Source organism: Arvicola amphibius, chromosome 17 (assembly GCF_903992535.2).
Source record: "Arvicola amphibius chromosome 17, mArvAmp1.2, whole genome shotgun sequence".
In the NCBI taxonomy this organism is placed as follows: Eukaryota; Metazoa; Chordata; class Mammalia; order Rodentia; family Cricetidae; genus Arvicola; species Arvicola amphibius.
In genome coordinates, this window is record NC_052063.2 from 24,521,442 (window position 1) to 24,536,492 (window position 15,051).

Here is a 15,051-nt window from a genome sequence, read left to right on the forward strand (position 1 = left end):
ATAGCCTTTCTGTGTTCTAGTTTATCCCTCTACCCCACGGAGAACAGTCAGAAAGCAGGGGTGAGAAACGTGGTGGGAAGATTATGAGACTAGAATAAAGTGCTTTAACCTACAACGATGGAAACACCACCGCTAACTTAATGATAGGACAGTCTCTGTGTCCACACCCTCCTTCAGTGACGGGAATCTGTGCCTTTGCATTGTGCTGGTCAAGCAGTGAGAATTATTACACAGTAGAATTTCGTGGAAAGAATCTCAAAACAAATTTTGAAAATTTAGTTTTTATTTCTAAGAATATTATGAACTATATGTATAAACCTGGAAAACTACTTAAGTTTAGGCATATTTCAAAAAATCTAAAATATGGAGATGTTGTCATACAAATACTTTATTATTTGGCATTTCTAATACTGGCTAAATACAAGAAAGAGATGGAATCTTTATATTCAAAAGACATTTGCACCCCATGTTCATTACTGCACTAATTGCAGTAACCAAAATATAGGCCAGACTGCAGCAGATGCATGGATAGAGATGGTGAACTAGTCAGTTTAAGTTATGGGCTTTTTAAAGCAACCATTGCTCTCTTGAGTCAACATCTTAGAGGAATGTCCTGCATCTCAAGAGTTGCTTTCTTATTTTTTTTATTTTATTTATTACTCTTTGAGATATTCAGACATGTTTAATCTTATATCTTGGAAATTTTCACCCCATTAATTCTTGAGCTCTTTTGTTTTTGCCTTTTAATATGTTATCTTTAGATTGTTTGCTGGCAGAAATTGAAAAATTTATATTTAGACCATATCTTGAGTAAAGCTATATTTTTATTCCATGTAAATTTCATTACTCTGAAGAATTATAAGGTGGTCTTCCAGACAATGCAATTTAACTTTAAACCTGTGTTTGTAATTTTTAACTTGTAGGTTTTTGGTTGTTGTTTTTGTTTAACTAGGGACTGAAGAAACCATATAATCCTATCCTTGGTGAGACTTTCCGTTGTTTATGGATTCATCCCAGAACAAACAGCAAAACATTCTATATTGCTGAGCAGGTATGAGAAAAGCTAGCCTGGTAAATCACTGTTATTCAGTTGTTTGTGAGGGAAGGCTTGATAGGCACTGAACATTGTAGTACTGGCTGCTGCTCCAGACCACACTGGTGAGCATGGCTGTCACAGCCCATCACGGTTGGCCGTCTGCGTGGGTGTCATCAGGATGTCTGCCAGTTTATACTTAGCCTTACTCTTGACTGGAGTGGGCACTTGCTTTTCATGATTATCCCATGGCTGTTGTGAGGAGAATTTAGTTCCTCAGCATGTGGCCGCTCCATACAGTTTTTACAACACAAAAACTTGGTTACTCGAACTTTAAGCACCTGTGTGTGCGTGTGCATGCAGGAGAGGGCTTGGGGAGGGAGAGAGTGTCCTTAAGGCCTCCCCCATGGAAGCTATGTTATAATCTCAAATTAGAAGTGCTATATTATCATTCCCACACAACTGTTGTTGACTCACACCCTGCCTTGGGTGTGCATGCCGGGAGGTAGGCTTCCTTGGAGCTAGAGATCCAGGCTGTGATTACTGACATTCATCTTTGCTTCCCAGCTGTTCCTTCTTACCCATTCTCAGATTTGAACTTTTAATGCTAGCAGAGTAGTATGTTTGTTTTGTTAAATGTATGCCCTTTCCTGTGTTCAATAGGTGTCCCATCACCCACCAATATCTGCCTTTTATGTTAGTAACCGAAAAGATGGATTTTGCCTTAGTGGTAGCATCCTGGCTAAGTCCAAGTTTTATGGTGAGTTTCCCCTTGTCCTAAACTGTGCTATTCCAAAATGTAGTATTTTCTGGTGAGTTTTTATCTGTAAATAAGTTAATTCTGTCATTTTGGCAAGGAATTCACGTCGCTTAAGCATCATCTTTAATACTGTTTCCTGTTTAACCTTGCACATTTAGAAGTAAGGTGCGTTTTATCTAACTTCTAACATGCGTGTAAAAGCATCACTTGTGGGAACACATAGTGAGTGCCTACGTGCCTCTCGTGCACAGTGGGTTTATGCTGTTTTTACCTTCAGTTTGTTTAGATTTGTCTCCCTATACCTGAGGGAATTGATCTTTCTCTTTTAGTCTTTGAGTATAGAAAGAATCCAGTTTGGTTATAGGTCATTCAATAATGATATCTAACCTTCAGCCAAATAACATACTATTAAAAACTCAGAGAATTAAATTCAACTAAGGAATTTTAAACCTGGGAGAAAACAAACGTAAGGGTAAAATAGAAAAGATAAAATCTGTAAACAGAAGTCTAAATTTTAATTACACAAGAGGGGAGAGAGTCAGAAATTAGTCTGCGACAGGAAATCTAAAGTCTAACAACTTTCCGTCAGGAATATGGTACTTGACTTTTGTTTTTAAAGATGTTCCCCCTATTTAATTTTCTTTTGATTTGGACTGGGTTTCTCTTTTTTTCTACAGTTCCACGTGTTCTATATTGATACTACTTCTTCCCCCTCTCGCTTCAGCCCCTTCCCCAACCCAGCTACAGTGTAATTGGCTTTAATAGGTAATTGTTTCACCCCATAGACATTTTCTACTGAGCCCCAGGTGCGTGGCTTATGTTCAGGCATTGCTTCTGCACTTTGATTTCTATTTTCTTACATGCTAACAGAACTTATGTGCATCAGGGCTAGCTCTTTATAATATGAAATAACCCAGAGTTCACAAGGGTACTTTAAAGTTTAAAAAAATTCTCATTTATTGCCACGCACCGCACCGGTCTGCGCTTTATGCGCTAGAATCCAGTTCGAGAGCTTCGGGCAAGGGGCTGGAGGTTGAGGAAACACACGCAGAGACAGACCAACACATGGACCTCCAATCGCTGGTACAAAAGCCCCTCTTTAATAGCACCACGGAGGCTTAAATACACAGCCGTCAATGGCCAGCAGGTGAAAATCCCATCCACTGATCCTCTAGGCTAGGCACAGCTTCTAGTAACTTCAATTAGAAGGCTGTAGCAGGGAAGAGCAGCTGAAGGCCAGGACTCAATCAGTCCCAACAATTTATTTTTCTTTGAGTAAAGACATCTGAAGAGGTGGTGTATAACTTATGAAGTTATATTAGTCACATATCTCACGGTATCGCTCATGTCGGAATCTAGAGAAGTTGATGTAGAGATAGGAGCAAGTCATGGTTGTGCATAAATATTTGCAGACTTTTGAAAATACCCTTAAGATTGGGAATATGAATCAAGGGATGTTTTAGTTATGAGGGGATGAGGATGTCTTTTCACACATGCATTAAGATGGAGATATTTTAAATATTTCTCCTGGAGGAATGTAGATGTCCCAAATAATATGTTTTGTTTTGAATTGGTTGGATTAGCTTTGTGAAATGTAACAATGTTTTTTTAGGAAACTCACTGTCCGCGATATTAGAGGGAGAAGCACGGTTAACTTTCTTGAACAGAGGTGAAGATTACGTAATGACAATGCCGTATGCTCATTGTAAAGGTAAAAGTTTCCATATCTATAGCAGGTGTTTCTTGGCTTTTTGTTTTGTTTTTGTTGTAAATAAATGTATGTGAATGGCATTTGTCTTTGGGATAGACATATTTATGTAGAAACCTTGGTCCACAGTTACTTGAGAGCATCGCTGTTTGTGGACGACTTCTGTGGTGAATCGTTCACACACAATAGCCATGCCTATTTTTGTGATACATCCATTGTGAGAAATTTCGTTGTGATAGTGGGATTTCCTTGCATTTATCTCCTGTGTAGGTTTTGTAATTAAATGAATCTGCCTTTTTCAGAACCCTTGGAAGCCACTTCATGAACTCTTGCATTAACACCCTGTATAAAGTTTAATCTGCTCTTCTTTTTTAATGATTTACGTTTGTTTCTATGCATTGGTGTTTTGTGTGCGTGCGTGCCTGTGTGAGGGGTCAGCAGGCCTGGAGCTGGAGTCACAGGCAGTTGTGAGCGGCCACGTGGGTGCTGGGAATTGAACCTGGGTCCTCTAGAAGAGCTGTCATTACTGTTAACCGCAGAGCCATCTCTCCAGCTCCGTCTGATGTTTTTCAATACATCAATTTCTTTAAATGTTTTTCTTCACTCTGGTTTGACAATTTCTTTTCCTTAATCTGGATTTCGGTTTCTTTTGAATTATAACCTTGCAGTATAGCTCAGGCTGCCATTGAACTCAGGATCCTCCTGCGTCAGTCTCCCTAGTGTTGAGGTCACTGTTGTGTGATGCAACACCTAGCTTTTATTTGACAAAAGCTAGATAATACTGAGTTTTGTATATAGTTCTTAAAAGAGGAGTGAAGTACAATGCATACCATTTTAAATGAATAGGAATCAATGTTTTTAATTTTTTATTGGTTCTTTGTGGATTTTACATTATGAATTACAGTCCCTCTCATCTCCCTGTCCCTTGCTTCTTCCATCCTCTCTGCCCTTGCAACCTCCCCCCAAAACAAAACTTAAAAGTAAAAACCAAAAACAAAGAATAAAAAACAAAACAACAGCAAAAACAAATGAAAAAATCTTGGCACGTGACTCCAGTGAGTCTCACAGTCTATACATCTTCAAGTGTTATTTGCAATGAGTTGTTGGTCTGGCTTGAGGCCTCTGGCTTCTGCTGCCCCCTTGATAGTGGCCTCACTGGACTCCTGTCGGATATCCACTTGTTGTCTTGTGTCATGGAGATTCTGTAGTGCTGGATCTTCAGGTTCAGCCCTTTGATATGCTCCAACAGTTCATAGATTAGGTGGGTGATGGGTGGGCTACCCTGTAACCCTGACTCTGAGCCTGGGTAGTAGCTGAGTTGGTCAGCCTGCCAGGTTTCCCTCATCATCACCAGCCCTGCTCCTGCTAGCTAACTCATAGAGTAGGCAGCAAGGAGCAGGGCCAGGTCTCCTGCTCCCACACGCTTAGGTCCAGCTCCCGCACACCCACACCACCAGGGCCAGCTCTACTGTTTTGCCCAGGCCAGCTGCAGGGTTCATTCTCTAGATTACTGCCCGTGGGGAGGGGCAGGACCAGCTCTTCCATTCTCATGCCCCTGAGGTCGGCTCTACCACCTGTTGCACCTTGCTATCCCATGGCATATAAGGGACGGGGCAGGGGCAGCCCCCTTATGCCTGTGCCAACAGGGTCAGCTCTAGTGTGCTACCCAGGCCAAATGCCGTACCTACTCTCCTGTGTGCTGCTGATGGTGGAGGGGCAGGGCCAGCTCTCTTACCTGTCTCAGGTGTCAAGGGGAAGGGAAGCATTTTTCCTCACCCATGCCACCACATGGCCTGGGGGTGGAGGTTAGTCCTGCTCTCATGCCCTGCAGGCCTCTCACTTGTACCCCGTCAACAGGTCAGCTCTATTGCATTGTCCAGGCGAGGTGCAGAACCTGCTCTCCCATGTGCAGCTGCCGGTGGGGGCAGTGCCAGTTCTCCCACTCTGATGACCTCAGGGCCAGCTCTCCCCCTGGCCACAGGCCGCGTTTGGCTGAGGAGGAGTGGAGCCAGATCTCCTAGGCACATTCCCAGCACGGGGTCACCTGAGCCTCTGTCAGCTAGATGCAGGGCCACCCTGCAGCTGGGGAGCACCAGGATCGGCTCTTCCACTCTTGTACCCCACGGACCAATTTTTCCCACCTGTAGGAGGTGGTGAAGGGCATAGAGTGTCTCTCCCTCACCCACGCCACCGTGTGACAGGCTGTGGGAATAAGTTCCTACTCTCTCGTCTTAGGCCGGCTCCCTAGCTCTACTGTGCTGTCCTGGGAGGTGCAGGGCCCACTCTACAGAATGAGATTAAAGCACAGGGAATTTTTTTAAAGCAAAGTTTTCTGTGTGTTTTCTATATTGCTAAGTTTTGCGAATTATTTTATAAAATAGGAGTTCCCTGGCTTGCTTAACTCTCCTGGAGTTGGTTCTTGTATGTGTAGTGCTCATACTCTATAAAGCAACAACAAACCCTGAATTAGCACATCCTGAGCCATGGTTTCTAGAGAAGGTAATGAGGTGACATTACTCCGAGTCTCTTACGCAGTGTGCCCATCACCTAATGAGCACATAACATAATAAGCACACAGGGTTTATATTCTCAGACATTTGATCTTCACTGTATGTTACTGAGTACTGCCGCTGAACTGTCAGCTAACACTGTGACTCCACTGAATGAAGCCTTAGCATGTACTCTCTGAAAGGCTCGCCACAGCCTTGCACCTCAGAACACTGCCCCACAGCACCTCGGCATCCACCAGTCAGTTTCCACAGCAAAAGCATGTCACGGCCCTTGCTGGCCTTGGAGCAGCACAGTGGGCATCGGCTGAAGGCTGCCTATGTGATCAACTGTGGATGTGTGGAGGTCGGACTGTAACCTGTAGGAGTAGGGTTTTTTCAGCTACCACGTAGTCAGCGGTCCAGCTCGGATCCTAGGGTATGGCAGGAAGTGCTTTCTCATGCCGACTCGTCTCATTGGCTCGCCACTGCACATCAAATAGAAAGTCTGTAGAATTGCCAACTAAGCATGACATGAATGTGCTTTCTTATGTTCTAAAACAAATTTTATGTCCATATTTCACATTTTTTGTTGAGTGCGGCAGGACGTTTCTCCTAGTATATCAGTTACAGCGCCCTGCTTATTTTGTGTCAGCAACTGTCTCTGAGCTTCTGTCAATTGTCCTTTTTCTTTAGGAATTCTTTATGGCACAATGACATTGGAGCTTGGTGGGACTGTCAATATTACCTGCCAAAAGACTGGATACAGTGCAGTACTTGAATTTAAGTTAAAGGTTAGTAAATGATGCTATTACCTAATTAAGGGGAAGCTGTGTTGTAAATACTGAACAAAAAAAAACCACAAATTAGTTGTATAATAACTAAATATAAAAACATGATTTATGCCAGATCAAAGAGAAATACATCCAAGGGCATTCTCTGTGAGTATCTTGGTTTAGCCTGAGACAGCCTTGGAAGATATAAATTAGCATGAAAGCCACCATTCCTTTTGTTTTTAATTTTGATGATATAACTTGCTGCTATAGAGGAAATGAGAATTAAATAATTGAATTATCTCTGTGAATTAAAACATTGCTTTATAAAACCCCAGAAAGTAGATGTGAATTGAGACTGTGGTTGCTTACAGTAAGACAATTTCATATTAGTTACTATTTCTCTATAAAAAGTTATTTTAGCTTACATACTTAAGAATAATCATGTGCTACTTTTTTGGATAATTTGGATAGATAATATTGGAGATGGCTTTTCTCTTAAAAAATGTTGGGTATCAGGAAATCTTGAAAATATGAGTGATTTAGTTGAGACCAGAATCTAAGACTTACTCACTTGTGAGTCTGATACCTGAAAGGCCATAGCTGTTACTCTGAGCACCTGTTCATGTGGCCTTTGCCTGGCGGCTTTAAGGCAGCTGGAGGTCTTTCTTAGCAGCACAGAGAACTCAGCTGCCTTCCATCAGCATCTTGTCTCTTCTGTCGAGAGTTGTACACCCACCCAGGCTCAGGGGAAGAGGGATGCAGTGACGCACTTCTCAGTAGGAGGTTGGCAAGGTCTCACTAAAGAAGAGCCTGGGGGCCGGAGAGGAAATGAGTAGGAACTGTTGAAGCCATCTTTGGAAAATTCGGTCTGCTTCAACAAATGGAATGTCTGAAACATTTTCACAATGTCAGTTATAATTTAGTACATTGTGTTCAGATAAAAAATAGGAACTATTAAAAATAGGTGTTAATTGCTTCCATGTAGATATTCTAGTAACCAGAATCTCTTTTCTAATGAAAAGAAACTCTTAAGTCTTATTTGATGCTGTGCCCTTTGCTTTGCCAGTTTTATAAATGTGGAGATACTAGTTTAAACATCATGATAAAAAGTGGTCTTAAACAGTTACTCATGTCATTAAGTATTGAAACATCAAAATTGTGTCTCTGAGGAAAGACATTAGTAAGACAGTATAGTGACCTGTTGATGGAAGTGTCTCTCCCGCCTGGTCCCTCAGCCATTCAGTCCCAAAGAAACTCATAGAGGCTTACATTAATTATAAACTGTTTGGTCTATTGCTCAGGCTTATTACTAACTAGATCTTTTAAATTAACTCATAATTCTTACTATGTTTAGCCACATAGCTTGGTACCTTTTTTCAGTAAGACATTCTCATCTTGCTTCTTTTGCCTTCTTGCTTGCGACTACATCTCGCCTTTCCTCTTCCCAGAATTCTCCTAATCTGGTTGCCCCACCTATACTTCCTGCCTGGCTACTGGCCAATCAGCATTTTATTAAACCAATGCAAGTGACAAATCTTTACAGTGTACAAGAGCATGTCCCACAACAGTGACCCAAAGTGTTCTGCTTCTGATTTTATTTTTTGGAAGAATTGTTTTCAAATTTTTAATTCCCTCAGTTTTCTGAGCTCTTTTTCTTGGTGTGTTACACATTGATGGGCTCAGTCCTGGCGGGTCGGCAAGAACGGCACTCCTACTGCATGGACTACAGGTCTTTATACCCATGTGATCGTTCTGAATTATTTAAATTTCACAGTCTATTTTTAGCTATATTTCATAGTCATAATTCATATTTGTTTTTATTAAAAGTCTCTAACTTAAATTTGAGTCAGGATTTTACTGTTTTTACTTTCAAGAATATACTAACTATATAATTCTTTTTTTGATGTGTAGGTATCTACAGGATATGTAAATATAAAATAAAATGTTCAATATTTTCTTTTTTTTAAAGCCATTTCTAGGAAGTAGTGATTACGTTAATCAAATATCAGGGAAACTTAAATTGGGAAAAGAAGTCCTAGCTACTTTGGAAGGCCATTGGGTAAGTATTTTTATATGTTATAATTACAAAATTAATTATATCTGATGGAGAAAATAGATAATCATATTACAAAAGTATCACTAAATAAACTTTATCTTAAAGGCAGGTATTTTGGTATTACTATGTTCCCAGTGACATTTTATTTACTGTTTTATGTTTAAGACTTTAAATGAGTAGAAGTGGCTATCATGTGGCACTTACTATGTACCTTATTAAGTATATAGCTTGTATTTATCATTTAATATGTAGTTGATTTTATAAACTTGGCACATAGATGCCCATTTTTAATTGTATTTATTTATTTAATTTCTGTGTATGTGTGTATGTGCATGTGTGTGCGTGTGTGCCATGACACATATGTGGAAGACAGGACAGCTCCCTGGATTCAGGGCTCCTGTTCTGCCATGAGGGCTCCAGGAATCAAGATCAGGCCATCACAGTTGGTAGCAAGCACCTTCAGCAGCTGAGCCTTCGAGCGGACACACATAGAGTATGCGCCCCTTTGAAAGGGAAGGAAACTAAAGCAGACAGCATCTGAATCTGAAGTGTTTGCAGTGAGCTGAGAAAGCTGAGCGCTGGGCCTCTGGCTGCGCGGCACTTGACGGGTCCAGTTAGTCGCGTCTCTCTGGAGGAGGATGGGAAGGTGCAGTGGTGTGTACAGGCACTGGCTTTGGTTTACTTCTCTGCCAGTCTAGGTTCACATTTATATAATGCCTTACAAGGAGTTTATATGATTGTGGTATATTTCTTAGATGCATTTTTACTATAAACACTAAGTATATGCTATTCTGCGTATAATAAGCAAAAAATAGGATGAAAATGAAGCTATATGTGGAGACTCAGCCAATGGCTACATAGGTTCTGCAAAATGTTTATTTCTAAATTTGTGTGTGTGTGTGTGTGTGTGTGTGTGTGTGTGTTCTCTCCTTTCATTGTGTGGGTCTCAGGAAGAAGTAGTCAGGCTTGGTGGCAATTGCCTTTACCCATAGAGTCATCTCCCTGGTTCCCTGCAAAATGTTATAATTGACTTCATATCTGAGTATTATTTGGAACACTGATAAGCCATCATTGTCATATTTTAAAATTTTTGAGACAGGGTCTCATGTTGCAGCCCGACTGGCCTTGGACTCACAGAGATCCACTTGCCCCTGCCTCTTGGGTGCTGGTATTAAAATGCATGCATCACCACACCTAGAAAAATAGGTGTTCTACAAATATAAAATGTCTAAGATTGTGTTCAATTTTTAACGCTAAGGGTCTCAGAAATGTTTCAGTGATTTGATCTGCATTGTCCACAGTATCCACTGTGGTCTGCAGCTTTAGGTTTTGCCTGTAATGTTTGAAATTTGTTAAATGAAGCAAAAATTTTATGAACATTCTTTGTAATCAGCCTGTTTTTCTAATTGATTGGAATTACTTTTTTAAACTATTTTTTATACAAATGGAAAGAATTTGGGACTTTGAGAAATGTACTAGTTACATTTGTTTGAAAATACTTTGTGGTCCTCTTGTAGATAAAGATAACTCTATTGGTGTTTGATTCCTTTAAACATAGGACAGTGAAGTTGTCATCAATGACAAAAAGACTGACAGCTCAGAGGTTTTCTGGAATCCGACGCCTGACATTAAACAGTGGAGATTAACAAGGCACACTGTGAAATTTGAAGAACAGGATGATTTTGAATCAGAGAAGTAAGTAAACAATTTTTTAGCTAACTTCATGAACATTAATGAGTATTTCAAATTGCATAATAGTGTAGCCACACTATTCTCTATATGCTGTTGAGTTAACTCGGCAAGAGAGTTTGTCATTTGTGGGACTGAGAGCGTTCTGTGTTGGTGTAGTGACATAAATACTTCACAGATCATCTTGTTTCTCTGCAGCTCAGAACGGAAATATCCTGGTCTCTCTCCTACTCCCGTGCTCTAAATATCTGTTTGCATAAAATTATAGAACCAGTTCTTCGTAGTTCAGTTTCTACCTGGCACCTGCTTCCTGATCTGGTATCCGCCTGTGGATCGGTGTCGTGGGATGTAAAACAGCTGCCTTTGTTCTGTCCTCTGGAACAAGAATAATGCCACTCAGTGCCCTGATTTCCAAAGGACGTAAACCAGTTGGGCAGTGCCATCGTTAATGCCATCACATCTGTTATTCAGCCACGAAATTCTCTCTAGAACTCTTAGCCCTTTCGGATAAGGTTTCTGTTTATATTTCTTTGTGTTAAGAATTCTGCATAAATGTTGCTTTACTACACACTTGATACCTGTGAGTTCTTACTCTGTAGTCCTGCTTCCATGAACCAAGTCTACGTGTACTTTATTTTCTACATAAGTACAGAATGTCAGCATTGGAAAATATGTATGCATTAATTTTCAAAGTCCTACTTCAGGTGTAACCACGTGATGTTCCCTGTCCAAAGGGACATGAAGCCATTTCTAATGTATATAATTCAATGTTTTTTTTAATGTGGAATTTTATGCAGAGCAAAATGGCCTTTAACTTGCTGTATAGTTGAGAGTGACCTTGAACTGTTATTACTGTCCTTTTGCCTCTGCTTCCCAGTACTGGGCCTACAGGTGTCCTTTGCTGAGTCCATCTCAGCAAATGTTAAGGCTGAGACAATAAAACTTAGAAAAGGAAACTTTTATCAGCTAAGTGGAAGGCATAGGAAAGTAACTTGTGTATAACAAATTTCAAGGCCTGTTTCAGTTCTTACATGTTACCCTCTCAGATGGATGAGATACAGATATTATGCTCTTATTTGGCTGATGAAAAAAGATAAATTTTAATAGGGGAATCATTTTTCTCGTGCTATTTTTTGTTACATCAGTGGATCCCAAGAGTATTTGTGGATTTCAATCTAGGAAACATTTAGAGTCTATTCTTTGGCCCAGTCCTAGAGACTGAATTTCAACGTTCTCTGGTAATTCATGCATCCAGGATCTCTGGTGGCTCATCCTGAGGTTACTCTGAGAAATGCTCCACTGCAGCCCTCAGCCCTGCCATCAGCCTCCACGGTGTTTTAGTGCTGTCGGAGGCTGTGCTCATTCCCGGTCACACAGAAACTGTGTTATTCACAGCACCATTTGACTGATAGCTGAAACTTCGTAGTTCTAGCTAGGTCTTAATATCCTAACCCATCCCCATTAATCTGTGCGTCACCACGAGGTCATGGCCTACTGGCAATGTTTTGGTCTGATGGAGGGTCTGTCTTCTGTAGTGGCTACATGGCTTCTCTCTGACTGCCTACTCTCTCTCTACATCTCTGTTCGGATTTCATTCCACAGAGGTTCTCAGCCTCTGTGGAAACAAAAGTAGAACCTCTTTTCCAAAGCAACAAATCCTTAGACTCAAATTTTGAAGTCAGGATACATTTAAAATATATGTGTTGGTTTAGCTGAGCAGCCCATACAATGAAATAGCTCTCTGTACTTAGCTCATTTACAGTCAAAAACTTCAAAGAAAACACAATAATCCATAATCTCTGTATATTCCATCTTTATGTGGCTTATTTTTTACTCTATTTCTATTTTCACAAGTTTAATATTTATTTTATTTTCTTTACTCCTTTAATCTATGGCTATCTGTACTCTTTTATAACTGTCTATATTCGTTTCCCCCCCCCTCTCATTCTCTAGCCTATGTACATTTATCCAACACTGTGACCCATTTAGAGGTCATTTTTATATGAATCTGTCTTTATTGCATATTGATAATAGTTTTTTGACCAAAAGCGTTGTTTAAATGGTAAGCATCTTGGTCACAGCAGCCCTGGATGCTGGCTCCACCTCTCTCAGGTTTTCAATATGGTGGAGGTACGTTCACCTCCAGCTCTGGGACTGCAAGGTAGGAGCCATCCTCACCTCAGCTCTATGGCAGCAGGAATCCACCATGTTCTCCTGCCTGAGCACTCCTAGCAGACCTGATCCTGCCACCTGCCCAGGCGAGGAGCAATGAATGAGTCATGGCATGGTCTCAGCTACTTTCCTCCCAACTCCTGAGAGGGCACAAAAGCATCCGGACTGAAGTGGGTAGCGGGCATCAGCCCCAAATGTTTCAAACCACGTCAGTGTGCCATTCTCTTGGTGGAGACTGCCCATTTGTTTCCCAGCCACCCAGAACTGAAATAGCCACACAGAAACTGTATTATTTAAATGCTGCTCTGCCTATTAGCTTGTACATATTTTAGCTAGCTCTTGCATCTCAGATGAACCCATTTCTATTATTTTATACTTTACCATGAGGCTCATGGTTTACCAGTAAAGTTCTCGGGCATCTGTCTCCTTCGGTGGCTACATGGAATCTCATTGACTCCTCCTACTTTCTCACATTATTCAGTTAGTTTTCCCACCTAGCTCTACTCTGCCCTATCATAGGCTGGAACAGCTTCTTTATTCATTAACCAATAAAACCAACACATATACAGAAGGACTTCCCACACCATTTTAGAACACATGCCATTGATTTCTCTTGCCAAAAAGAAATTAACCTTCATTTAGTGGTTGTTGCCTATGCAAAGCATTGGGTTTTATTTCTTAACTCATTTCTATCATATGAGTATAAGTGTTGTCAGAAATCCACATGAGCAATGTTTGCTCTCAACAAAAATCTGTATAATTTGATTTTTCTAGTTGATTTTTTAAAATATTATTTTTACACTTATTTATTATTTATTATTTAGACTCTGGCAACGAGTAACAAGAGCTATAAATGCCAAAGACCAAACAGAAGCTACTCAAGAAAAGTATGTTTTGGAAGAAGCTCAAAGACAAGCTGCCAGAGATCGGAAAACAAAAAATGAAGAGTGGGCTTGTAAGTTATTTGAACTTGATCCACTCACAGGAGAATGGCACTATAAGTTTTCAGAGTAAGTAATTTAAACATTTATTTTAAAAAAAAATATAAGCATAATTTTTGGCTTTATTTTTCTAGTATATTTATTATCAACATGAATTAGGGTGAACTTTTACAGACGTTTTAAGAATGTAAGTGTATGTGTGCCAGCTTCTGTGCTCTGAGTGCCATGTGCATGCAGGAGCCCATGAAACTCAGAGCTCCTGGTCTTGGTGTAGTGGACGGTTGTGAGCCACCACGTGGGTGCTGGGAACTGAACTCTGGTTCTCTGCAAGAGCAGTAGGTGCTCTTAACCACCAAGCCACCTCTTCAGCCCATAGTGTAAAATTTTACTTTTATTTATTCATTTATTTATTTGGGACAGGGTCTTACTATGTTGCTCTGGCTGTCCTGGAACTTGCTATATAGACCAGGCTGGATTCAAACTTAGAGTTCTGCCTGCCTCTGCCCAGTAGTGAAATTAAAGGCATGCACCATTATATCTGGGTTCACGGTGTGACATTTTAAACTTGTTGTTCTGTTATTTACTTTACATTCTATGATAATAATTAGTTTTCCAAATAAGCTAAGAATATTAGATATAGACAAATATTAGATATAGACAAACCAGTCTTTGTAATTACTTAATGAAAATCTAATAAAAAGAAATTGAGTCCTGTGGTTTTTAAATTTCTTTTTTCTATTTAGTACCCGACCATGGGACCCACTTAATGATATGATACAATTTGAAAAAGATGGTGTTATCCAGACCAAAGTGAAACATCGCACTCCAATGGTATGTAACAGAAAAGGAGCTAGGTCCAATAGGCTTATAAATTTGCTAAATTGTTAGTATCCATGATAATTACATTTAAAATTTAAAATTTTAGGTAAGAGACATAATAGATAACTCCAAGTTCTTGACACACCCCAAACACACACACACGCACACACACACACACACACACAAATAGAATCTACCAAAAGTTTCCAAATATTGAACCATTTCCAGCAACTAAAGGAATGAAGGACCAAGAAAGGACTTGAAAGCAGTAGGAAGACATTGTAGCATTATAGGAGTCCTTCCTCACCTCTTCCTGGGCACACTCACAGGCTTGTGAGGTCTGTGTTCCAGTGTAAGTCCCTGATGCCAGAAGGAAGAGAGCAGACCATACATGTGTATACAGGCGTGCGGGCACACACACACCACCTCTCGGGGTACCTACTACCTAGAGGCACATGAGGGTATCAATAACACGAAATTATACAAAGGAATTAAACATAAATGTGAGAGCTGAAAAGTAGAGTAATAGGAAAATTTGCTAGAGAATCTAACAACAGATTTAAGTAGGTACAAGACAAAATCAGTTACATGAGAGATAAAGCTATTCAAAT

At 40.3% G+C, this 15,051-nt stretch overlaps 1 protein-coding gene across 9 annotated transcripts in view; it reads left to right on the forward strand.

Moving 5' to 3' along the window:
• Osbpl8 (oxysterol binding protein like 8) overlaps nucleotides 1–15,051 on the forward strand; it is a 126,394-nt gene that overhangs the window by 106,006 nt on the left and 5,337 nt on the right. For all 9 annotated transcript variants that reach the window (XM_038314591.1, XM_038314590.1, XM_038314592.1 and 6 more), the window contains 8 exons: nucleotides 953–1,051; nucleotides 1,697–1,793; nucleotides 3,406–3,504; nucleotides 6,684–6,781; nucleotides 8,733–8,822; nucleotides 10,378–10,514; nucleotides 13,505–13,690; nucleotides 14,365–14,452. In XM_038314591.1, the coding sequence (XP_038170519.1) occupies nucleotides 953–1,051; nucleotides 1,697–1,793; nucleotides 3,406–3,504; nucleotides 6,684–6,781; nucleotides 8,733–8,822; nucleotides 10,378–10,514; nucleotides 13,505–13,690; nucleotides 14,365–14,452 (894 nt within the window). The remainder of the gene's footprint in view (nucleotides 1–952; nucleotides 1,052–1,696; nucleotides 1,794–3,405; nucleotides 3,505–6,683; nucleotides 6,782–8,732; nucleotides 8,823–10,377; nucleotides 10,515–13,504; nucleotides 13,691–14,364; nucleotides 14,453–15,051) is intronic.